At 41.4% G+C, this 26,160-nt stretch overlaps 1 protein-coding gene across 6 annotated transcripts in view; it reads right to left on the bottom strand.

Moving 5' to 3' along the window:
- cep78 (centrosomal protein 78) overlaps positions 1-26,160 on the bottom strand; it is a 133,217-nt gene that overhangs the window by 44,980 nt on the left and 62,077 nt on the right. For all 6 annotated transcript variants that reach the window (XM_033017588.1, XM_033017592.1, XM_033017590.1 and 3 more), the window contains exons 6-9: positions 24,511-24,685; positions 21,047-21,160; positions 7,218-7,282; positions 2,807-2,915 (exon numbers count right to left, since the gene is read on the bottom strand). In XM_033017588.1, the coding sequence (XP_032873479.1) occupies positions 2,807-2,915; positions 7,218-7,282; positions 21,047-21,160; positions 24,511-24,685 (463 nt within the window). The remainder of the gene's footprint in view (positions 1-2,806; positions 2,916-7,217; positions 7,283-21,046; positions 21,161-24,510; positions 24,686-26,160) is intronic.

The following is a 26,160-nucleotide window of genomic DNA, read 5'->3' as shown; positions in this document are numbered from 1 at the left end:
GGAAATAGTAAAAATTGGAAAGAGCCATGGTTTTCAAGGGAAATAGGACACTTGGTTCGGAAAAAGAGAGAGATCTACAATAATTATAGGCAGCATGGAGTAAATGAGGTGCTTGAAGAGTATAAAGAATGTAAAAAGAATCTTAAGAAAGAAATTAGAAAAGCTAAAAGAAGATATGAGATTGCTTTGGCAAGTAAGGTGAAAGTAAATCCAAAGGTTTTCTACAGCTATATTAATAGCAAAAGGATAACGAGGGATAAAATTGGTCCATTAGAGAGACAGAGTGGACAGCTATCTGCAGAGCCAAAAGAGATGGGGGAGATATTGAACAATTTCTTTTCTTTGGTATTCACCAAGGAGAAGGATATTGAATTATGTGAGGTAAGGGAAACAAGTAGAGTAGCTATGGATACTATGAGATTCAAAGAAAAAGAAGTACTGACACTTTTGAAAAATATAAAAGTGGATAAGTCTCCAGGTCCTGACAGGATATTCCTTAGGACATTGAGGGAAGTTAATGTAGAAATAGCAGGGGCTATGACAGAAATATTTCAAATGTCATTAGAAACGGGAATAGTGCCCGAGGATTGGCGTACTGCACATGTTGTTCCATTGTTTAAAAAGGGTTCTAAGAGTAAACCTAGCAATTATAGACCTGTTAGTTTGACTTCAGTGGTGGGCAAATTAATGGAAAAGATACTTAGAGATAATATATATAAGCATCTGGATAAACAGGGTCTGATTTGGAACAGTCAACATGGATTTATGCTTGGAAGGTCATGTTTGACAAATCTTCTTGAATTTTTTGAAGAGGTTACTAGGGAAATTGATGAGGGTAAAGCAGTGGATGTCTATATGGACTTTAGTAAGGCATTTGACAAGGTTCCTCATGGAAGGTTGGTTAAGAAGGTTCAATTGTTGGGTATAAATGCAGGAGTAGCAAGATGGATTCAACAGTGGCTGAATGGGAGACGCCAGAGAGTAATGGTGGATGGCTGTTTGTCAGGTTGGAGGCAGGTGACTAGTGGGGTGCCTCAGGGATCTGAGTTGGGTCCACTGTTGTTTGGCATGTACATCAATGATCTGGATGAAGGTGTGGTAAATTGGATTAGTAAGTATGCAGATGATACTAAGATAGGTGGTGTTATGGATAATGAAGTAGATTTCCAAAGTCTACAGAGAGATTTAGGCCATTTGGAAGAATGGGCTGAAAGATGGCAGATGGAGTTTAATGCTGATAAGTGTGAGGTGCTACATCTTGGCAGGACAAATCAAAATAGGACGTACATGGTAAATGGTAGCGAATTGAGGAATGCTGTTGAACAGAGGGATCTAGGAATAACTGTGCATAGTTCCCTGAAGGTGGAATCTCATGTAGATAGGGTGGTAAAGAAAGCTTTTGGTATGCTAGCCTTTATAAATCAGAGCATTGTGTATAGAAGTTGGGATGTAATGTTAAAATTGTACAAGGCATTGGTGAGACCAATTCTGGAGTATGGTGTACAATTTTGGTCACCCAATTATAGGAAGGATGTCAACAAAATAGAGCAAGTACAGAGGAGATTTACTAGAATGTTGCCTGGGTTTCAGCAACTAAGTTACAGAGAAAGGTTGAATAAGTTAGGTCTTTATTCTCTGGAGCGCAGAAGGTTAAGGGGGGACTTGATAGAGGTCTTTAAAATGATGAGAGGGATAGATAAAGTTGACGTGGCCAAGTTTTTCCCATTGAGAGTAGGGAAGATTCAAACAAGAGGACATGACTTCAGAATTAAGGGACAGAAGTTTAGGGGGAACTTCTTTACTCAGAGAGTGGTAGCTGTGTGGAATGAGCTTCCAGTGGAAGTGGTGGAGGCAGGTTCGATTTTATCATTTAAAAATAAATTGGATAGGTATATGAATGGGAAAGGAAAGGAGGGTTATGGTCTGGGTGCAGGTAGGTGGGACTAGGGGAAAATAATTGTTCGGCACGGACTTGTAGGGCCGAGATGGCCTGTTTCCATGCTGTAATTGTTATATGGTTATATATTTAGACATTCCTGATTTGTTTTATCTTCCCCTTTGCTCTTCTATGTACTATATGTACTCTAGGAGAGCAGTAGATGCTTTGTTCTCTACTGTACTTGAATTTGAACTGTTTTAATCTATGTATGATATATCTGATCTGTTTGGATAGCATGCAAAATAAAGCTTTTCACTATATCTCAGTATATGTGACAAGAATAAACCTAAACCTAATTTGATCTCTCCAAAGGTAGACACAGAATGCTGGAGTAACTCAGCGGGACAGGCAGCATCTCCGGAGAGAAGAAATTAGTGATATTTCTCGTCGAGACCCTTCTTCAGACTGATCTATCCGAAGCTGAGATACAAGAATATATACATTAGGACAGGAGGCAACACTGTACTTTTCAAAGGTGTCACTAATCATATATGATTTCCTACAATAGTTGGTCATTTTTCAAGTTTTCGTTAAATTAATCCCCAAGCATTCCTATTTCTGACATTTATATCGGCTTTCCAACAGTTTTCCTGTGATTAGAGTTAATTTTGCAAATTTAAACAGTGGAGAAGCAAGCATTTCTGAACACAAAGCGAGTAAAAAAAGTTTTTTTTCTTTTCTTTTGTGAAACAGACCATTTCGTAATAAACATATGTGGAGCAATTTTCGCATGGCATTATAAATGTGAATTGACAAGTCTAACATCTAACAACACTACAGTCACCTGATAAACACACTCATTTTTAACATTTGATTATTAAAATCCCCAAATCACCTTTATATTTGTTGGGACATAAAAATAATTACCTATACGAATAGTAGCTTTTCCTTTCAAACCATGCCCCAGCATTAGAGTTTTCCTTCTTTGCTTTTGTTTGGAAGGTTCTCTGGAGGATGTCAGAGTCAGCCATTTGTACTAGAGTTTTCAATAGATAAGACAAAGTAACATTAATGATGAAATTAATATGTACAAGACAGTCATAGTTTCATTCCATACAGGTGGACAAATTCAACCATCCATTTGAAAATACAACTGTTCAGAAAGTATTAACTTTTATTTATTAAACATTTGCTACGCTAGGCCCTTCTCACTTCCCTTGTTTCATGGTTATACCAAATGAAAGTTCTCATCCTAATATTTAAATTTGCCACTGCCCTACACTTCCCTATCTATGCAACTTATCCAGCCCTGCAACTCTGCTCCTCATTTGCAATTGGAAGAAATTGCAAGTGTAAAGTGAAGTTAAGGATTTACACGAATGAAAATGTCTACATTTATATATTGGAGGAAAACACATTTGTATGGAATTCACTTCCACTATTCCCTAACTTTATTTCCTTCATTGTAGTTCTGGAAAAACTGCAAAAGGTTAACTGTCAAAACAGGAAAATAAAAATGTTCCACCAAGAGAAAATGATCTGTCTTTTCCCCAAATAGTTGGCAGAATATTTGTTTGAAACAAGGTTTTCAGTTGAAAATATTCTGGAAACTTCAACAAGGAAAGTGAACACAAACAAAACACAGCACCTTTATTACAGCAAAATATCCCCTGGAATTTCACAGGGGTTTTAACAATATACGACCATCCTGCTAAATGGGCAGATGACCTAAAGTTTGGTTAAAGAGGTTGATTTTAAATAGAATCTTAATGCATAAAGAAGTTTTCAAAGAAATTACAAAACTTTAAACTTTGGAAGCTTAAAGCAAAGCCATTAATGGTGAAGCAATTAAAACAGAAAATGGTCAAGCGGTCAGAATTGGAGAGAAATGTGTGTGTTTTAAGTCAACTAGCACAGCTGGTGGTTGACCATAGTTTAGTGCAAGATTACAGATGTTTGCTTCACTTTCTGCCATTTGTTGGAAAATATTGAAAGCAGTGACCAGTTTCTTTGATGAACATTTCTACTCATTTGGTACCAAGTGCTAATAGATAATAGATAATAGACAATAGGTGCAGGAGTAGGCCATTTGGCACTTCGAGTCAGCACCGCCATTCACTGTGATCATGGCTGATCATCCACAATCAGTAACCCGTTCCTGCCTTCTCCCCATATCCCCTGACTCCGCTATCTTTAAGAGCTCTATCTAACTCTCTCTTGAAAGCATCCAGAAAATTGGCCTCCACTGCCTTCTGAGGCAGAGAATTCCACAGATTCACAATCCTCAGTGTGAAAAAGTTTTACCTCATCTCCGTTCAAAATGGCTTACCCCTTGTTCTTAAACTGTGGCCCCTTGTTCTGAACTCCTCCAACATTGGAACATGTTTCCTGCCTCTAGCGTGACCAAACCCTTAATAATCTTTCTGTTTCAATAAAATCCCCTCTCATCGTTCTAAATTCCAGAGTATACAAGCCCAGCTACTCCATTCTATCAACATATGACAGTCTCGCCATCCCATGAATTAATCGCGTGAACCTAGTTTGCCGAACCCCAAAGTGCCATTTGCCGTACTAAAAATCCATTTACATTTTCATCCATTTTCCACCTTTCAGTGGTTAAATCAGTTCTTAAACTAGTGTCATTCACCCTTAAGCAGAGCTGGCAAATTTTGTCAGAGCATTTCAGCATTCTAGTACCTGAAAATCTGTATTTTGCTGAAGAAATCAGTATTTTTACGTGCTGCCAATTTGCTGAAAAAAATGTTTTTTATGTGCGGTCATACCCATGTAAGAGTACAATGCATAACTTTGCTACCAATTGACATGTGTTCTACGTATCTTACTTGACAGTGCATTCATTGCCATCTTTTTGTGTACTTCTGTTTGAACGGCTGCTTCCTGCTTTTAGCACCAGATGATGATGTAGAAGCCATTTTGGAAGCCTCCCTCTCCCTCCCTCGCTCTCTCTCCCTCCTTCATCTCTTTCCCTCCCTCCTCATCACAGAAGAAAACGACATCGCGCACCCCTGTCCCTCCCTATCTCTTTCCTTCCTTTTTTTCTCCCTCCTTCTCTTGTTCCCTCCCTCCCTCTCACTCCCTCTCTCCTTCTCCCACCCCGAACAGTCCGTGACCCATAGCGTTGTGGCCATAGCGCTATATGTAAAGCCCATAGCGCTATGTGTAAAGGCAATAGCGCTCCAGCTGGTAGCGCTATAATTAGAAACCATAGCGCTGTCCGTTTAAATTCCCACGCGCTAAACTGACAGCGCTGTTTAAACCTGGAGCGGGACAGGCAGATCAAAGCTTACAAAAATAATCATCCAGGTATTGAAATTTAAAATACTAATAGATTTAATCTGCTACCATTTTTAGTTACAGTATGACTTTTTATATCCTTGCATTTTTTAAGCAACAAGATGAAACAGGAAGTCAATAGACAATAAACAATAGGTGCAGGAGTAGGCCATTTGGCCCATGTTTAAAAATCCGTATTTTACAAAGCAAATCCGTACATCCGTATTCTTATCGCATTTCCGTACAAAATACGGAAAATCCGTACTACTTGGCAGCTCTGCTTGAGTCTTTATCACATAATTTATTTCGCACTCGACTAAATTTTCTTATGTTTTTTGGTAATTTTCATATTATTCTCCCTTGAGTATAATTTTATATATAATTTATTTTGTCACATGAGTATAAAACACAAATTAACTCATTTCTTAAGTGTTTATTTTATTCAACTTTTTGAACATCCTAAAAATATGTAAAACCATAGGTAGAGAGAAAAAAAATCATATTTCCAGCTCCACTGCCATTAAAACCAATAAGAGCTTACTAACTACTTTAATGGCAATGCCTTTTTTAAGTATAGTAAAAAATATATAAATATCTGAATAAATGAAGTCATTCAACCTTCATTCACCCCTCTAGTTTCATTCACCCCAAAATAATTTAATTCGCCCTTGGGTTAACCATTCACCAGTTTAAGAAGCACTGGGTTAAATGATCACCATTCTCTCTCCCTTCCCCCAAACAAAATGTGTTTCTTCCATTAATATTTTTTATAAAGAATATGCAGGTTTTGCTATGACTATTTAACTAAGCCTCCGTTTACGCCGCATCTGCACCCAGGATGAGGTGTTCCAAAACAGGGCATCGGAGATGTCCTCATTCTTTAGGGAATGGAGTTCCCCTCTTCGACTATAGATAAGGTTCTCACCAGGGTCTCTTCTGTATCCCGTCGCTCCGCTCTCACTCCCCATTCCCACACTCGTAACAGGGGCAGAGTCACCCTTGTCCTCACCTTCCACCCTACCAGCCGTCACATACAACAGATAATTCTCCGACATTTTCGCCACCTCCAACGGGATCCCACCACTGGCCACATCTTCCCATCTCCTCCCCTTTCGCCAGAGACCGCTCCCTCCGTAACTCCCTGGTCAATTCATCCCTTCCCACCCAAACTACCCTCTCCCCTGGTACTTTCCCTTGCAACCGCAGGAAATACTACACTTGTCGCTTTACCTCCCCTCTTGACTCCTTCCAAAGACCCAAGCAGTCTTTCCAGGTGAGGCAGAGGTTCACCTGCACCTCCTCCAACCTCATCTATTGCATCCGCTGCTCTAGGTGTCAACTGCTCTACATCGGTGAGACCAGGCGCAGGCTTGGCGATCACTTCGCCCAACACCTCCGCACAGTTTGCATTAATCAACCGGATCTCCCGGTGGCTCAGCACTTCAACTCCCCCTCCCATTCTGACCTTTCTATCCTGAGCCTCCTCCTTGGCCAGAGTGAGTCCCACTGCAAATTGGAGGAGCAGCACCTCATATTTTGCTTGGGTAGTTTACACCCTAGTGGTATGAACATTGACTTCTCCAATTTCAGGTAGTCCTTGCTTTCTCCATCCTTCCCCTCCCCTTCCCAGCTCTCTCACAGCCCACTGTGTCCGCCTCTTCCTTTCTTCTTCCCCCCCCCCCACCCTCACATCAGTCTGAAGAAGGGTATCGACCCGAAACGTTGCCTATTTCCTTCGCTCCATAGATGCTGCCTCACCGGCAGTTTCTCCAACATTTTTGTCTACTCTACTTCCAACTCATCCTTGAAGCTATTTTTTTGCCTTTAACGTGCAATTTATTTTAAACTTTCAATTTGAAGCTTTCTGACAATGTTAGGACATGTCAAAGCTCCAGTCAACCAATATGTGTAAAGTGTAATACAGTATATGCTGAGCAACACTGCATGATAATTGTAATTATGGTAAATAGTTAGCCTATATAATACACTTTTGCCTTGGATAGAATTAATGTAAAATTTATGTTGGGCAAAAAATGTGCATCACCTCAGAGTTCATTGCATTTCCATTCAGTAATATCCTTTCAATAATGGATTTTGTTAAGGAGCGGTCTAGAAGGAAAAAGAAAAAATGATTAGTGGAAGCTATGTGAACTCAAAGCTTATAATACCAAAGGTAAAATGAGCACATTTTATCAAAATTATACAGATCTACTTCTCCAGTGACCAGGCTATGATGTGGGTTATAGTGTCTCCAAAAGTTGGTTTGAATCTTTAAACAATAGACAATACACATTAGGTGCAGGAGTAGGTTATTTGGCCATTCAATGTGATCATGGCTGATCATTCCCAATCAGTACCCCGTTCCTGCCTACTCCCCATATCCCCTGACTCCGCTATTTTTAAGAGCCCTATCTAGCTCTCACTTGAAAGCATCCAGAGAACCTGCCTCCACCGCCCTCTGAGGCAGGGAATTCCACAGACTCACCACTCTCTGTGAGAAAAAGTGTTTCCTCGTCTCCGTTCTAAATGGCTTACTCCTTATTCTTAAACTGTGGCCCCTGGTTCTGGACTCCCCCAACATCGGGAACATGTTTCCTGCCTCTAGTGCATCCAAGCCCTTAACAATCTTATATGTTTCAATGAGATACCCTCTCATCCTTCTAAACTCCAGAGTGTACAAGCCCAGCTGCTCCATTCTCTCAGCATATGACAGTCCCGCCATCCCGGGAATTAACCTTGTAAACCTACGCTGCACTCCCTCAATAGCAAGAATGTCCTTCCTCAAATTAGGGGACCATAACTGCACACAATACTCCAGGTCACACTAGGGCTCTGTACAACTGCAGAAGGACCTCTTTGCTCCTATATTCGATTCCTCTTGTTATAAAGGCCAACATGCCATTAGCTTTCTTCACTGCCTGCTGTACCTGCATGCTTACTTTCATAGACTGATGTACAAGGACCCCCAGATCCCGTTGTACTTCCCCTTTTCCCAACTTGACGCCATTTAGATAGTAATCTGCCTTCCTGTTTTTGCTACCAAAGTGGATAACCTCACATTTGGATGGATTTAATTATTTCTCATCCTGCCCTCAATAAAAAAAGATACATGAAAGTCCAATGGCACAGCCTATAAAAGTTGAATGTCTGTAAATTAGGGACATATAGGAAATTGCATACCGGATGCTGCCTATTTGCATATGTCATCATTCTAAAAATAGTAATTGCACATTCAAAATGTTATGAGCCAAATGTTTCAGGTCCGCAATTTGTTTCAAACTATCCTCCTTTGGCAACTTATCTACGCCCACTTCTGTCAACAGAACATAACTTCAGGTTATTTTCCATGTGTTGGGTTTTCTAAATTAATTGTCATTTACATTCCTTTTGCATCAATATATGTTCTGATCCTGGAAACTGGCACATTGTTAGAACGCACAGGTCAACCTGTATAAATAAGTACCAGAATGGCTGATAGGCTCCAAATGAAATAGATGATGAATAACTTGCATGACTCTCTTGTGCACACATCCCTAATTCTGCACCTATTAATGTTCTGTGTTGAACGTGTAAAGAGACTGCCAGTAACTCAATATGTAACATACGGGTGGAGTAGAGTAACTAACTTTGGCTGGAGGTAATTCTGGTTTGATAACTTGATCTTCTGCCTGTACATTTTGATCAAATTACAGTTCAATTAGTTGTACTCATTTTGTGGTTTTGCACCATTAGCTGTCTCATGACATTTCAAACACTTTAAACAATCCACCCAAGGGTAAGCAATTGGAGAAAACAGAAACATTGAAATAAGAAAAGCCATCCTCTTCGTTACCTTTGCAAACCCCGTGTCTATATTTGTTCCCTCACCCATAACCTCAACCACACATTATCCATTTCTACATCCACCCTAGTTCTCATCTAATATTTTATTCCCTCCTCACTCTTAAGTGCCCTGGAATTTTTAATATTTTCCTATCCTATTATAATGAAAACAATAATTGGGGGTTCAGTATTGATGTGGATAGAGAACTGGCTGGCAGACAGGAAGCAAAGAGTAGGAGTAAACTGGTCCTTTTCACAATGGCAGGCAGTGACTAGTGGGGTACCGCAAGGCTCAGTGCTGGGACCCCAGCTACTTACAATATATATTAATGATTTGGACGAGGTAATTGAATGCAACATCTCCAAGTTTGCGGATGACACAAAGCTGGGGGGCAGTATTAGCTGTGAGGAGGATGCTAGGAGGCTGCAAGGTGACTTGGATAGGCTGGGTGAGTGGGAAAATGCATGGCAGATGCAGTTCAATGTGGATAAATGTGAGGTTATCCACTTTGGTGGCAAAAACAGGAAAGTAGACTATTATCTGAATGGTGGCCGATTAGGAAAAGGGGAGATGCAACAAGACCTGGGTGTCATGGTACACCAGTCATTAAAAGTAGGCATGCAGGTGCAGCAGGCAGTGAAGAAAGCGAATGGTATGTTAGCATTCATAGCAAAAGGATTTGAGTATAGGAGCAGGGAGGTTCTACTGCAGTTGTACAGGGTCTTGGTGAGACCACACCTGGAGTATTCCGTACAGTTTTGGTCTCCTAATCTGAGGAACGACATTCTTGCCATAGAGGGAGTACAGAGAAGGTTCACCAGACTGATTCCTGGGATGTCAGGATTTTCATATGAAGAAAGACTGGACAGACTCTGCTTGTACTCACTAGAATTTAAAAGATTGATCTTATAGAAACTTACAAACATTTTAAGGGGTTGGACAGGCTAGATGCAGGAAGATTGCTCCCGATGTTGGGGAAGTCCAGAACAAGGGGTCACAGTTTAAGGATAAGGGGGAAATCTTTTAGGACCGAGATGAGAAAAACATTTTTCACACAGAGAGTGGTGAATCTCTGGAATTCTCTGCCACAGAAGGTAGTTGAGGCCAGTTCATTGGCTATATTTAAGAGGGAGTTAGATGTGGCCCTTGTGGCTAAAGGGATCAGGGGGTATGGAGAGAAGGCAGGTACAGGATACTGAGTTGGATGATCAGCCATGATCATATTAAATGGCGGTGCAGGCTCGAAGGGCCGAATGGCCTACTCCTGCACCTATTTTCTATGTTTCTATGTAATATTTATTTATTTTTGCAAGACATCACAGGACTTCCAATTATTAAAATTAAATTGTGCTGTTGATATGTTAGTAAACAGGATCAGCATTATAAATGTTGATCAGAATTTTAAAAGTTTTAATGTTCTGAATCAAAACCATCCAGAATTTTAATCAACAAACAATAATTGATGGAGTGAAAGAAAAGATTTTGACAAAACACAGCAACTCAAATATCAGTGAAGCAACCCGATTCCAATAGAATTGAATGAACTAGCACCTTAATTCTTCAAAAGGATATTTTTGAAGTGGAATGGAATGAAAACATGTGGTTAAAATGCAATAAATGTTATTTTAATAAACTGGGATTATAAATACAATCAATTAAGCTTGGAGGAAGTAAGAGCCTATTGAGAGTCCATCGTCGATTTTTCTTTCGCACTTTTCCAGATACACTGCGCTAAAACCCATTTTGCTATGCTATCCTAGCCTTGGCCTGAGGCAATGAAACATTGGGGCACAGATATAGACTAGAACACAGGTCCTATTGTAAAATACCAGTTTATTTTGGGGGTAGAAATGAGCCATTTTGAACCTCCATTAATTATTCTTCAAAAAGCTAGAAATCTTACAGATAACTAACAAGAGCATTAATATTCTACATCTAAACAAGAAAAAGTTCATTGTGCTGCATATTTGTTTTCAATTGAAAAATTGAACTGGTAACTGATCCAGGAGACATTTCTTCTCCTAAATTAATTTATTTTAAGCAGGCTGTGCAGAGGCTGAATAGAAAAAGTACAGGATCCACTTTGCGACCCAATCTGAGAAAGAACTGGCATTTAGATGAGAATTAGCAGAAAAAATAAAGACAGTATAGAGTTATGAATGGAAAAGTTAGTGTGATAATATTCAATAGAGTTGTTGTTGATGAGGATCATGTAATATATGTTATGTATCTGGAAGGTCAAAACGTATTGAAAACATGCCCTATAAGGCTCCTGGAAACCAGGAGGCAACTCGAATGTCGACAAAACATCACTCCCTGACGAGCTCAATGCATTTTACGCACGCTTTGATAGGGAGAATACTGATGTTCCTTCCCGAGCCCCCATTCGCTGTGATGGTATTTCAGTCTCAGTCACAGAGGCTGACGTCAGGAAATCCTTCAGAGGGGTGAACCCTCGAAAAGCGACTGGACCTGATGGTATGCTCGGTCGTGTTCTAAAAACCTGTGTGGACCAACTGGCTGAAGTTTTTACGGACATTTTCAACCTCTCACCTGCTGCTTTAAAAGAGCATCAATTATACCAGTGCCCAAGAAGAGTAAGGTGACGTGCCTCAATGACTATCGACCAGTGGCACTAACGCCGGTGGTGATGAAGTGCTTTGAGAGGTTGATCATGGAGCAAATCAACTCCTACCTCGACAAAAACCTGGACCCACTACAGTTCGCTTACCGCCACAACAGATCAACGGTGGATGCGATCTCGCTGGCCCTCCACTCCGCCCTGGACCACTTGGACAACAATAACTCATATGCCAGGCTGTTATTCATCGATTACAGCTCGGCATTTAACACAATCATCCCCTCCAAGCTGGTTACCAAACTCGCAGAACTGGGTCTCTGCGCATCCCTCTGCAATTGGATCCTCAACTTCCTCATTCACAGACCACAGTCTGTTCGTATTGGTGGAAATGTGTCAGACTCGATAACAATCAGCACGGGAGCACCTCAAGGCTGCGTGCTCAGCCCCCTGCTATACTCCCTCTATACTCATGACTGCGTAGCCGGTCACAGTGCGAACTCCATCATCAAGTTCGCTGACGACACCACTGTTGTGGGACGTATCACTGATGGGGATGAGTCAGAGTATAGAAGAGAGACCGAGCAACTGTCCATATGGTGCCAGCGCAATAACCTGGCCCTCAACACCAGCAAAACCAAGGAACTGATTGTGGACTTTGGAAGGAGTAGGATGGGGACCCACAGCCCCGTTTATATCAACGGGTCGATGGTTGAAAGGGTCAAGAGCTTCAAATTCCTGGGCGTGCACATCTCTGAAGATCTTTTCTGGTCCGAGAACACTAATGCAATCATCAAGAAAGCTCATCAGCGCCTCTACTTCCTGAGAAGATTACGGAGAGTCGGTTTGTCAAGGAGGACTCTCTCTAACTTCTACAGGTGCACCGTAGAGAGCATGCTGACCAGTTGCATCGTGGCTTGGTACGGCAACTTGAGCGCCATGGAGAGGAAAAGGCTACAAAAAGTAGTAAACACTGCCCAGTCCATCATCGGCTCTGACCTTCCTTCCATCGAGGGGATTTATCGCAGTCGCTGCCTCAAAAAGGCTGGCAGTATCATCAAAGACCCACACCATCCTGGCCACACACTCATCTCCCTACTACCTTCAGGTAGAAGGTACAGGAGCCTGAAGACTGCAACAACCAGGTTCAGGAATAGCTACTTCCCCACAGCCAGCAGGCTATTAAACCTGGCTCGGACAAAACTTTGATTATTAATAACCAATTATCTGTTATTTGCACTTTATCGTTTTATTTATTCATGTGTGTATATATTTATATTATAGTATATGGACACATTGATCTGTTTTCTAGTAAATGCCTACTATGTTCTGTGTGCTGAAGCAAGAATTTCATTGTCCTATCAGGGACACATGACAATAAACTCACTTGAACTTGAACTATAAAAGACGTTGCCAATATTCTAGTCCCTGAAATTAAAGGGACAGAGATAATATGAATAAAAAACAATGCTACAGAATAGAAAACAGTGTATAGTGATGAAATGTATGTTTCTCCTGCAGACTGGAAACATAGAAATATAGAAACATAGAAAATAGGTGCAGGAGGAGGCCATTCGTCCCTTAGAGCCAGCACCGCCATTCATTGTGATCATGGCTGATCGTCCCCTATCAATAATCCGTGCCTGCCTTCTCCCCATGTCCCTTGACTCCACTAGCCCCTAGAGCTCTATCTAACTCTCTCTTAAATCCATCCAGTGACTTGGCCTCCACTGCCCTCTGTGGCAGGGAATTCCATAAATTCACAACTCTCTGGGTGAAAAAGTTTTTTCTCACCTGTCTTAAATGACCTCCCTTTTATTCTAAGACTGTGGCCCCTGGTTCTGGACTCGCTCAACATTGGGAACATTTTTCCTGCAGCTAGCTTGTCCAGTCCTTTTATAATTTTATATGTTTCTATAAGATCCCCCCTCAACCTTCTAAACTCCAGTGAATACAAGCCTAGTCTTTTCAATCTTTCCTCATATGACAGTCCCGCCATCCCAGGAAGGAAGTATGCAGTGCTATTCCCCTTTGGTATGTTGGTAGGACTAATACCTGATATTTCAATATTAGCTCAGAGACACAATTTTAATGTAGGTTACACAAAGCTAGAAAAATAGTAAAGATCAAATAAAACAGGAACAGATTTCAAATGAATAATGATAGATTAGTAAAATACATCTCGAGATGACAACGCAAATAAATGTGATGTGATATATGTTGGTATGAATAATGTCAGATTATATAAGTTAAATATAAATTAACTTTGTAAGGAACACGGATACTTGGTCATCAATGCATGAAAATATTTACAAATGACAGGTTATATCAATAAATATGTTCAAGACACATGGACCTCTGCTTTATAAATACAGGTAAGAGGATAAAAGTAAAATTATCATACATTTTATCAAACATTTTTTAGATGCCAAAGAATCATCGTGTTCAATTTTCAGCTCTGGTTTTAGGAACAAGAGTTTGCAAGAGACTTACTAAAACTTATTGGCATGGAAATACTTAAATTATGTCAAGGAATTAGATCAAATAAAGTTGCCCGATAAAGAAAACTGAAAGTGATAGGGAAATTTGACAATATTGCTCAGTTATGGATTTTTAAACAAAGAAGAAACTCTTTAGTTCCAGAAATATTGGCAAGTTTATTAAAATCTGAAATACACTGACCAAAAGGGCAATTGAATCAGCATGAACAGTAAGTTCCCAAACAAAACTGGATAAATACTCATCAGAAAAATACTTTTCTGGCTGTGAGGGAAAGTGGAATATTAGACTAATTATAAAGCTTTATTAAATTACTAGCATGGCCACAATATGTCAAGTGGCCACTCGTCCCACAAATTCCACCATGAATAGGTCAAACAGGGAAAGTAGAGGCAAATTTAAAGTACAGTAGCCAAATGCTTTTAGCAAAGAACAGCTATCAATTATTTTCCTTGGTAACAATCAGAACAATATTGCTACAACAATAATGGCAATAGCGTCAGGGAAGAGAGGGGTTAAAAAAGTGGGTTGTTTGTAGGTAGTTAAAACTCCAGCGAGTACAGGCCCAATGCCGTCAAACCTCGTCATATGTTAACCCACTCATTCCTGGGATCATTCTTGTAAACCTCCTCTGGACCCTCTCTAGGGCCAGCACATTCTTCCTTGGATATGGTGCCCAAAAGTGCTCACAATACTCCAACTGCGTATTGACCAGAGCCTTTTAGAGTCTCAGCATTACATCCCTGTTTTCGTATTCCAGCACCTCGTGAAATTCTGAATTCTCTTCCCATTTAGAAAATTGGCTATGCCTTTATTCCTACAACCAAAATGCGACTCCACACTTTGTTACACTATATTCCATCTGCCACTTTTCTGCCCACTCTCAGAACCTGTCCAAGTCCTTCTGCAGAATCCCTGCTTTTTCTGCACTACCTGCCTCTCCACCTATTTTCGTATCATCCGCAAACTTGGCCACAAAGCCTTCAATCCCCCTCATCCAAATCATTAACATACAACTTGAATTTAAATTTCCCTGTGTTACTGCTGTAGAACTGTTGCAATTTCAATCTTCTCGTCTAAACTGCAGAGTGTGCCAGGAACGTAGAGCCAATCAGTTTTGTTCTTCTACATTTTTGTAGATAGGTGGAATCCTGAACTTGATTGCACTTGTACAGTAAATTGTTAATAAATCTTTACAAACCAACAATGATAATATTCAAGGAGACTGTGGGCATATTTATAACTGCCTGTAAAACAGCCTGTGAAATTTCAATGAAGTTCTTAATTTCCTCATCAGATGGCACTGCAACCATTCGTTAATTTTGAAGCACATGGCTTACTTTCAACAGAGAAATAAAGAAATTCAAAACACAAATGAAAAATAGATCCAAACAAAAAAAAACAATGATTAGAGTTATTGGTACCCATCCACCAGCCATGAAATACCACTTGCGCTATACAAATTGTAATGAAAACATACAAACCTACAAATTGTGTGATGTGAACTGAGAATCCCAGCAACCGTTCGGAAATAGGATCAGTTATTATGAGTAGTGCTCTGATTGTGCATCAATTCCAAAAGGGGTAATTAGTAAGTTAATTGTGGGAATGAATAAGCCTTTAATTCCTGGCAGAACTATTAACCAAACTATTGAACACTTGCAATCTCAACTCCGAAGAAGAATTGCAATGTAGGACCACTTTTCACATGAAAAATCTTAATTTTGGTACCCATAAAAATGAACATAAAACCAATTGGAGAAGGTTAATATTTACAAAGTAAATATTTTAAGAATCAAATTTTACCTAATATTCAAAACAAAATAATACATTTTAGAAATCTTTCTTTTAAAAGTAATTTACATCTTTAATTGTATGTTATGGAAATAATTAAGGACTTAGATTCCATAAAACATGTAGAATTCAATATCATTATCTCCCACAATGATTAGAAAGAATATTTAACCATAATTGCATATTTTAAAAGTGCCTAATTTGTACTCGTTTATGGGTAAAAACTGGCTTTAATTCTATAGTGGCAACATCGGCCATCGCTACCTCATTTGGAAATTCTGGCTAAATCACAAAAAGCATGACATCTATCCATTAAAAAACGAGACAAAGTAGGGTAGCAGTGTACATGAGATGGGTTTTTTTTTAAATCAGGGTAAGACTATTGGGAACTCTTCAGATGTAGAGATAACCTGTAAAGGAGGTGTAGGTTGTACTTGAACTGGAGGAGAACCAAGATCCTGCAGAAACGTTCACGTGCTACTCGTTAGGTTAAAGTGGCAGGGGGTAAAGAGCCAGAGCAGAAGGTCAGCAAATGGAAGTACTGATGGGAAGGTAAAGATTATGACCAATAAATCTCAAAGGAATTACAGCCAAGGAGGGGTTAAGGAATATGGTGAAACTGATGGGCTGAAGTAATGTATTTAAATGCAAGGTGTATCATGGAGAAAGCACATGAAATCAAGCCTGATTAAGAAGGAACCGCAGATGCTGGAAAAATCGAAGGTAGATAAAAATGCTGGAGAAACTCAGCAGGTGAGGCAGCATCTATGAAACGAAGGAAAAGGTGACGTTTTGGGTCGAGACCCTTCTTCAGAATCAAGCCTGGATCAGTGCTTGGAAATATGATGTTGTGTCCATTACGGAGACCTGGTTGCAGCTGAACGTTCCATGGTTTTGATGTTTCAGACAGTGATAGAGTGGGAGGTAAAAGAGATGGAGGAGTTGCTTTACTAATCAGGGAGAATGTCATGGTGGCACTCAGGGAAGGCATACTGGAGAGTTCATCCACTCAGGCATTATGGGCACAGCTCAAAAATAACAAAGGTGCAAACACACTAATGGGATTATACACTAATCCTCCCAAAAAATAGTTGGACCTCGAGGAACAGATTATATAGACAGATTACAGAGAGATACCAAAGGGTTGTTGTAGGGGGTGATTTTAACTTCCCCAATATTGAGAGGGACTTACTCAGTGCAAAAGGCTTAGACTGGGCAGAATTTGTTAGATGTGTCCAAGAGGGTTTCCTGAAACAGTATATGGATAGTCCAACTTGAGGAGGGACCATACTGGAACTTGTCTTGGGAAACGAGTCTGGCTGGGTGACTGGCGTTTCAGTGGAAGACCATTTTGGGAACAGTGATCACATTCCATAAGTTTTGAGATAGCTATGAATAAGGATAAGTCTGTACCTTTGGAGAAGGTACTTAAATGGGGTAAGGCAAATTACAGCAATATTAAGCAGGAACTAAGGAGAATAAATTTCGAGTAGTTGTTATTGGGTATGTCCACATCTGACAAATAGGAGTTATTTAAAGGCCAGATGATCAGAGTTCAGGACCAGCATGTTCCAGTAAGGAGGAAGGATAAGGATGGGAAGGTAAGGGAACCTTGGATGACCATAAATTGTGAATTTGGTCCCAAAAAAAAGAAAACATATATAAGTTTTAGATGAAATTAGACAGAGCCCTCGAGGAATATAAAGAGAGCAGGAAAGAACTCAGGCAGGTAATGGGAAGGGACAAAATAAATAATGAAATGCCATTGATTCATTGTTGTGAGATGGATTAAACAAAATTCCAATGCTTTTTATATGTATAATAAAATAATAGGGTAACTAGGGTAAATAAGATAAAGGTTCAATGATAAGAGGGTATTTATGCTTGGATGTAGGTAAGGTACTAAACAAGTACATTGCAGCTGTATTTACCAAGGAGATGAACATGGAGGACAGTGAGGACAATGTGGGGAACATTGATACACCAGGACAGTCAAATCAGGGAGGTGGTGGTGTGGGGCTGTTGAAGGGTATTAAGATCATAACTCATCAGGGCCTCGTGGGATCTATCCCAGGTTATCGGGATAATCCCAATGGATCCCAATAACCTTCTAAATATTGCCTCCTCCCACACCTATTTTCTATGTTTCTATGTTTCTATTGAGAGAGCCAAGATTGCAAGGGCATTGATAAAGATCTTTGTATCTTCTGTAGCCACAGGCAAAGACCTGGAGAACTGGAGAATAGCCAACGTTGTTCCTTTGTTTAAGAATGGAGGAAGACAGAGATCCTCAAGTCAGTGGTTGGGAAGCTTCTGGAAAGGATTCTTCAAGATAGGATTTACTCACTTTTGGAAAATAATTGGCTAATTAGGGACAGCAAGCATTGCTTTGCCATGTCTAAGTAACATGACTGAGATTTATGAAGATGATGAAGGTGATCAATGATAGTAGGGCAGTGGATGTTGTCTGCATAGATTTTAGTACAGCATTTGAGAAAGTCTCTCATGGTAGTTAATCCAGACGATTAAGATTAATGGGATCCATACCATCATGGTCAGAACTGGCTGACTCAGAGGGTTGTGGTGGAAGACTTATTCTAGCTGGAGGGTGTGATGAATGAAGTCCTGCAGGGATCTATGAGGAACGTTTTTTGTGAAAAATATATAAACAACGGAAATGTAAAAGTAGATGGGTTTGTTAGTAACCTTGCAAACAATAGCAAAATTGGGGGAATTGTGGATAGTGAGGAACATTGTCAACATATAAAAAGTCAAATTTATTCGTCACATGCACCAACCAAGGTACAATGAACTGAATTTGCCAGCAGCGATACAGCTGAAAAAAAGAACACACATTACACAATAAAATCCAACAGAAACATCCATCACAGCATTCTTCACTGTGGTGGAAGGCAACAAAGTTCAGTCAGTCCTTCGCCCTTGTTCATCTGTGGTCGGGGCCATAAACCCTATGTAGTCGCCGCTACAGACGGCCGGATGTACAGGGCCTCTCATCGGGATGATTGAAACTCCGACGTCGGGACGGTCGAACACACTCCGCGGCTTGGAGTGCCACTTTCTGACCGGAGACCGCGGCTTCAGGATGCCATAGGCCGCAGGCCGGCGGTCGGAGCTCTTCACCGGCGATCCACGGCAAGGGATCCCAGACTCCGGATGCTAAGTCCACGCCACGCCCGCGGCTAGAAGCTCCGCAGACCACAGCCCCATGATGTTAAAGTCACCAGGCCAGCGATCGGAGCACTCCTCTCTGGCGACCACCGGCAAGGGTTCGCCCCCACTCCGCGATGGAAAAGTCCACGCTGCGCCTGCTGCTGAAGCTCTGGGCCCAACTCCGGGAAAGGCCACTCCAATCCAAGCTGATAGGAGGCGGAGAAGTGAAATGGAAAAAGTCACCTCTCCGTCGAGGAAGCCGACTCGCAGCGCCCACAACTGACCTAAGTTCCTACAACATGAAATAGATCTGTCACAGAAGTGGACAGAGAAATGGCAGGTGGGGTTTAATCCAAGTAGGTGTGAGATGTTGCATTTTGGGAGGTTGAATGTAAGGGGAATGTATACAGTTAATGGCATGACCCTTAAAAGCATTAACGTAGAGAGATCTTGGGGTCCAAGTAACTCCCTGAAAGTGGCAACACAAGTAGATATAGTAGTAAAGAAGGCATATGGTATGCTTGCCTTCATAAGTTGGCACATGGAGTACAGAACTCGTGCTGCTGCGTTACTCCAGCGCAATGGGGTTTTTTTTCTTTACAAAGGTGTTGTGGCTATACAGTACTACATTCTTCAGTTAATAATAGATATATATTGGATTCAAGAATCTTCACATGGGGATTTTAATTTTGCAAATAAAGTCTAATGTTTGGAAATAAAATAATCCCCATGTTCCTGTTTATCTGCTACTTCATAATTCTGCGTCAAACTTAATTTAGAACCTCGATTTGGAGCATGGTAGAACTGTGCTTTTAAAATTATAGAAATTGTGGTTCAAAGAAGTTTCAAGGTCAAAGGTCAGTTTATTGTCACATGTACCAATTTAGGTACAGTGAAATTCGAGTTACTATACAGCCATACTAAGTGAAAAGCAACAAGACACACAACCACATAAAAGTTAACATAAACATCCATCACAGTGGATTCCACACTCCTCACTGTGATGGAAGGCAATAAAGTTCAATCTTCTTCCTCTTGTTATTTAACTAGCGGAAACAGTCATAATGTGGCCAGTTTGAGTGAAAACCTGCAAATTTACCAAATGACAAGTTCTTTTTTGAGGGATCTTTCAAATAAAAACCATTGTAGATCGTGGACTACATTAAAATTACAAATTATGTAAAATATCAAAATATTAATAGAATATTAATGTCAGGAGGTGTCAGGGGTTTGGGGAGAAGGCAGGAGAATAGGGATAGGAGGGAAAGATAGATCAGCCATGATTGAATGGCGGTAAACTTGATGGGCCGAATGGCCTAATTCTGCTACTATCACATATGAATATAAATAATAATAGAATTATTGATTTATGCATAGACTAATAACTAAAGAGTTATAGAGCATGGAAATAGGCACTGCAGCACAACTCATCCATGTTGACCAAATGTCAATCTGAGCTAGTCCTATTTGCCTACATTTCACCCAAATCCCTTTAAAAGCTTCCCATCCATGTACCGGTGTAAATGTCTTTCAAACTTCAAAGATGACAGAGGTATGGTGGCACAGAGGTAGAGTTGCTATCTTACAGCGCCAAAGACCCAGGTTCGATCCTGATTACGAGTGCTGTATCTGCACAGAGTTAATACGTTCTCCCCATGACCACATGGGTTTTCTCCGGGTGCTCCATTTTGCTTCCACCATCCAAAGACGCACATGCTTGCAGGTTAATTGGCTTTGGATAAAATTTGTAAATTGTCTCTAGTGTGTAGAATAGTGTTAGTGTACAGGGATCATTGGTCGGCGCAGACTCCATGGGCGCTGTATCTCTAAACTAACCAAAAACTAATAGCATTGAATGATTTAATATTCAGCATAATTTTATTTTACTGATGCTGTCTATTTCACTATGACCAACTGCAGCAGGCAATTCAGGAGCATGAAAATTTACATTACACTTTGTTTTTCAACATAAAATAGATCAGCAAACTAATTCTAATATTAAACTCACCGATTAATGGGTTTTTTCGTACATCCAAAACAATTAATGTAGTACTAGACTGTAAGCTATTGAGCAAAGCTTTGGCTCCTTCATTAGACATGCCACACTGTTGCAAATCAAGCGCTGTAATTAAAATAAAACACATCATAAATTAATTTTATGCCATTAGTAAAAGGTTCATTATTTCCACCAAAGATAACATTTCCGTCATATATATATAGCAAAAATAAAGCCAAGCAGATAAGCCCAAAGCTTCCAGGCTGGTTTTATTGCTCGATCAAATCTCTTTCTACCCTTAAAGTACATAATAACAGTGAACACAATTTAAAAAAAATTTTATTGACATAAATATAAAGGGAAGTCGATTTTATAAAGTGTAACCCTTTTCTTCTATTCTCTTTTTCAAGCTTCCTTACAAATCGTCCCTTCTTAGTTGACTTAATTAAACGTTACTGCTTTTGTTTTGTGGAAATTACCGGTGGGCCAATTATTTTTTTTTGTCTGTTATTAATCAGAGCCTTTGAAATTATGCTTGTGAATTCCATAAATTGCTACAGTGGACACAATTTGCAATAGCAACATTTTGAGTAAGTGACCATTAAGAAATAGCATCACATGTCTAAGTCTAGATGGTATAAGGTCCCGAATTAATGGGAAAGAAAGTTCAAGAAGGGATCAGAGAGTAAGGTCAGAGCCAATTATGAGCGGTGTGAGAGGGGAGGTGAATACCGAAGTCAAACTATGAATGCGCGAAGTACAAGAAAAAAGTGGACGAGCAAGAGGCTCAGTTATAAATTGGCAAGTATGATGTTGTGAGAATAACAGAGACATGGCTGCAAGAGGGCCAGTGCTGGGAATTGAATATTCAAGGGGTATACCTCCTATCAAAAAGCCAGACAGGTGGAAAGAGGGGGTGGGGTACTAGCTCTGTTGGTGAGGAATGAAATTCAGTCCCTTGCAAGGGGTGACATTGAAACAGGAGATGTGAAGTCAGTATGAATAGAACTAAGGAATTGTAAGGATAAAAATACCTTATTGGGACTTATCTACAGGCCCCCAAACAGTAGCCTGGATATAGGGTGCAAGTTGAATCAAGAGTTAAAATTGGCATGTCGTAAAGATAATGCTACGGTTGTTATGAGAGATTTCAACATGCAGGTAGACTGGGAAAATCAGGTTGGTACTGGACCCCAAGAAAGGGAGTTTGTGGAGTGCCTCCCTGATGGATTCTTAGAGCAGCTTGTACTGGAGCCTACCAGTGAGAAGGCAATTCTGGATTTTGTGTTGAGTAATGCACCGGATTTGAGAAGGGAACTCTAGATAAAGGAGTCATTAGGAGGTAGTGGCCATAATATGATAAGTTTTAATCTACAATTTGAGAGGGAGAAGGGTAAATCGAGGTGTCAGTGTTACAGTTGAACAAAGGGGACTATGGAGCCATGAGGAAGGAGCTGGCCAAAGTTGACTGGAAAGATACACTAGTAGGGATGACAGTGGAACAACAATGGCAGGTATTTCTGGGAATAATACAGAAGGTGCAAGATCAGTTCATTCCAAAGAGGAAGAAAGATTCCAAGGGGAGTAAAGGGCGACCGTGGCTGGCAAGGGAAGTCAGGGACAGTATTAAAATAAAAGAGAAGAAGTACAACATAGCAAAGTTGAGCAGGAAGCAATGTTTAAAGAGCAACAGAAGATAACTAAAAAGGCAATACGGGGAGAAAAGATGAGGTACGAAGGTAAGCTAGCCAAGAATATAATGGAGGATAGTAAAAGCTTCTTTTGGTATGTGAAGAGAAAAAAAATTGTTAAGACCAAAGTTGAACCCTTGAAGACTGAAAAAGGTGAATTTATTATGGGGAACAAGGAAATGGCAGATGAGTTGAACAGGTACTTTGGATCCATCTTCACTAAGGAGGACACAAATAATCTTCCTGATATAGTAGTGGTCAGATTATCTGGGGTAGCGGTGGAACTGAGGGAAATCCACATTAGGCAGGAAATGGTGTTGGGTAGACTGATGTGACTGAAGGCTGATAAATCCCCAGGGCCTGATGGTCTGCATCACAGGGTACTTAAGGAAGTGGCTCTAGAAATCGTGGACGCATTGGTGTTCATTTTCTAATGTTCTATAGATTCAGGATCAGTTCCTGTGGATTGGAGGTTAGCTAATGTTATCCCACTTTATAAAAAAGGCGGGAGAGAGAAAACAGGGAATTATAGACCAGTTAGCCTGACATCGGTGGTGGGGAAGATGCTGGAGTCAATTATAAAAGATGAAATAACGGCGCATTTGGATAGCAGTAACAGGATCGGTCCGAGTCAGCATGGATTTACGAAAGGGAAATCATGCTTGACTAATCTTCTGGAATTTTTTGAGGATGTAACTAGGAAAATGGACAAGGGAGAGCCAGTGAAGGTAGTGTACCTGGACCTTCAGAGGGCAGATGAGGTTTAATGTGGTTGAATGTGAGGTTATCCACTTTGGTAGCAAAAACAGAAAGGCAGGTTATTAACTAAATGGTGTCAAGTTGAGAAAAGGGGAAGTACAACGGGATCTGGGGGTTCTTGTTCATCAGTCAATTAAAGTAAGCATGCAGGTACAGCAGGCAGTGAAGAAAGCAAATGGCATGTTGGCCTTCATAACAAGAGGAGTTGAGTATAGGAGCAAATTGGTCCTTCTGCAGTCGTATAGGGCCCTAGTGAGACCACACCTGGAGTATTGTGTGCAGTTATGGTCCCCTAATTTGAGGAAGGACATTCTTGCTATTGAGGGAGTGGAGCGTAGGTGGCGGGACTGTCATATGCTGAGAGAATGGAGCGGCTGGGCTCGATTACTCTGGAATTTAGAAGGATGAGAGGGTATCTTATTGAAACATATAAGATTATTTAGGGTTTGGACATGCTAGGGGCAGGAAACATGTTCCCGATGTTGGGAGAGTCCAGAACTTCATGAAGGAAGATGTAAATGTCTTCTTATTCCCATGCCACTGCTGCAATTATATTTTTGTAGCTTTTTATAATACTGTCAAAGAAGCCGTGGCAAGATGCTTGTGTGAACGTTGCAGATGGCGCTCATTACAGCGCATGCACCAACGCTTTTGGATGGTATTGAGCTTCTTAACTTGTAGGAGCTATATTCATCAAAACAAGTAGAGAGTTTTGCAATCATACTTCTGATGTGCAGGCTGGAAAGGTTTAGAAAAACAACAATCAGGATGTCAATTACTTCAACCAACTGCAAACTAGTTAAGGTCAGTAAATTAATTAGAATAAAGAGATCAAATGAGAAATGTCCTATTGTTTAGCTTTAGCTTAGTTACATTCTTAAACCAACAAAACAATTGTTACTAGGAAGCTGTACTGAACCTTTAAGCATTTATCCTGCATTAAAATAACCTATAATCTGTAAGAACTAAATAGCTTAGCATTTAACATATATTTATATTATTACCATATCTTTAAACTCAACTTGCCTTTTAGCCATAAGTCATCTTTGAGGGCTTCTGCAAAAGCAACAGCTCCAGTATCACCAATTAGTGAGTTACAATTCATGGTAATACGACGCAAACCAGTCATGCAATCCAGATCAGGATGCCTGTAACGAAGACTTTCTGCCCAAACTTCACTGTGCCTTTTAGTTGCTTGATACTGTTTAAAACAGAAGGGTACAAACATAACAAAATCTATCTATTTATATCTATATATATATACTAAACCAAGTGGGACCCGTTGGGTCCCGTCCCCTCAACGCGTGGTTGCGGGGGGGAGGGGGGGAGAGGAGGGGCATCACACACACACTAACCACTCCCCAAACACACACACACACACACTAACCATTAATATTATTCATTCGCTCCTTTTACCCCATCCCCGCCCTACCCACTCACGCATTGCCCCCAACTCGCACGCGCGTCTAGAGAGGGAGAGGGAGGGGGGGTAGAGAGAGAGGGCAGAGCAAGAGGGAGGGGCAGAGACAGAGAGTGGCAGAGACAGAGAGAGAGGGGCAGAGACAGAGGAGCAGAGACAGAGAGTGGGGGCAGAGACAGAGGGGCAGAGACAGAGGGACAGAGACAGAGGGAGAGGGGCAGAGAGGGGGGGGAAGAGGGGAGAGAGGGGGAAGAGAGGGGGGAGAGAGAAGGGGGAGAGGGAGAGGGGGGAGAGAGAGGGGGGAGAGAGAGAGGGGGGGAGAGAGAGGGGGGGAGAGGGGGGTGAGAGAGGGGGGAGTGAGAGAGCAGGGGAAAGTGGGAGAGAGGGGAGAGGCTGGGGAGGGAAGAGGAGAGGAGGGGAGGAAGAAGCGGAGGGGAGAGGAGGGGGAGGGTGAGGAGGGAGGGTGGAGGGGTGGTGAGGAGGGGGGGTGATGAGGGGGTGATGAGGGGGGAGAGGAGGGGGGGAAGAGGGGAGAGAGAGGGGGTGAGGGAAGGGGGGAGAGAGGGGGGGAGAGGGGGGACAGGGGGGGAGGAGGGAGGACAGGGGGGGAGGAGGGGTGGGAGGAGGGGTGGAAAGAGAGGGGAGAGGGGGGGAAAGAGAGCCCGGGGGGTAGAGAGCACGGTGGGGAGAGAGCCCGGGGGGAGAGCCCGGTGGGAAGAGAGCCCGGAGGGGAGAGAGAGGAGGCCGCACGCGGCTTCCGGCTCCCGGCTCCGCTCTATGATCTTTGGCAGGCCCCCTTGGTCGTTCTTCACTCGCAGCGCATGCCGCAGTCTTCAGCGGTGATCTTTGGTGTTCAGTCGACAAGGCGACTTTTGAACAATGGGGGGAGGACGGAGGGGTGGGAGGTGACTTCAGTCGCATCGCGAGCAGACGGCACGGCAGGCAGGTAGATCCATTGTCACGTCATCAGCGAAGAAAAGTTGTTTGAAATTCAAATTTTGATGAGATTTGTGAAGATTTTTATTAATGTCAAGAAACAATCTATCTCTCTCTCTCTCTCTCCTCCCAGTCAATTGGAGATTTGTTGGTGCAGAGGGAGGAAGTGGGGGTGATGAGGAGAAGAAATGTTATTTAAACATTGTGTTTAGTGGGCGAGTGCGATGGGTGAGGTGAGGGAGGGAGTGGCCTAGAGTAGAGAAAAGGAGAGGGAAGGAGAGGTGAGGGAGTGGAGGAGACGGGAGAGAAGATGGAGGGTG

Source organism: Amblyraja radiata, chromosome 3, assembly GCF_010909765.2.
Source record: "Amblyraja radiata isolate CabotCenter1 chromosome 3, sAmbRad1.1.pri, whole genome shotgun sequence".
Classification (NCBI taxonomy): Eukaryota; Metazoa; Chordata; class Chondrichthyes; order Rajiformes; family Rajidae; genus Amblyraja; species Amblyraja radiata.
Note: the sequence above shows the minus strand (reverse complement) of the source record. Positions and strands in the feature narration are given on the sequence as shown.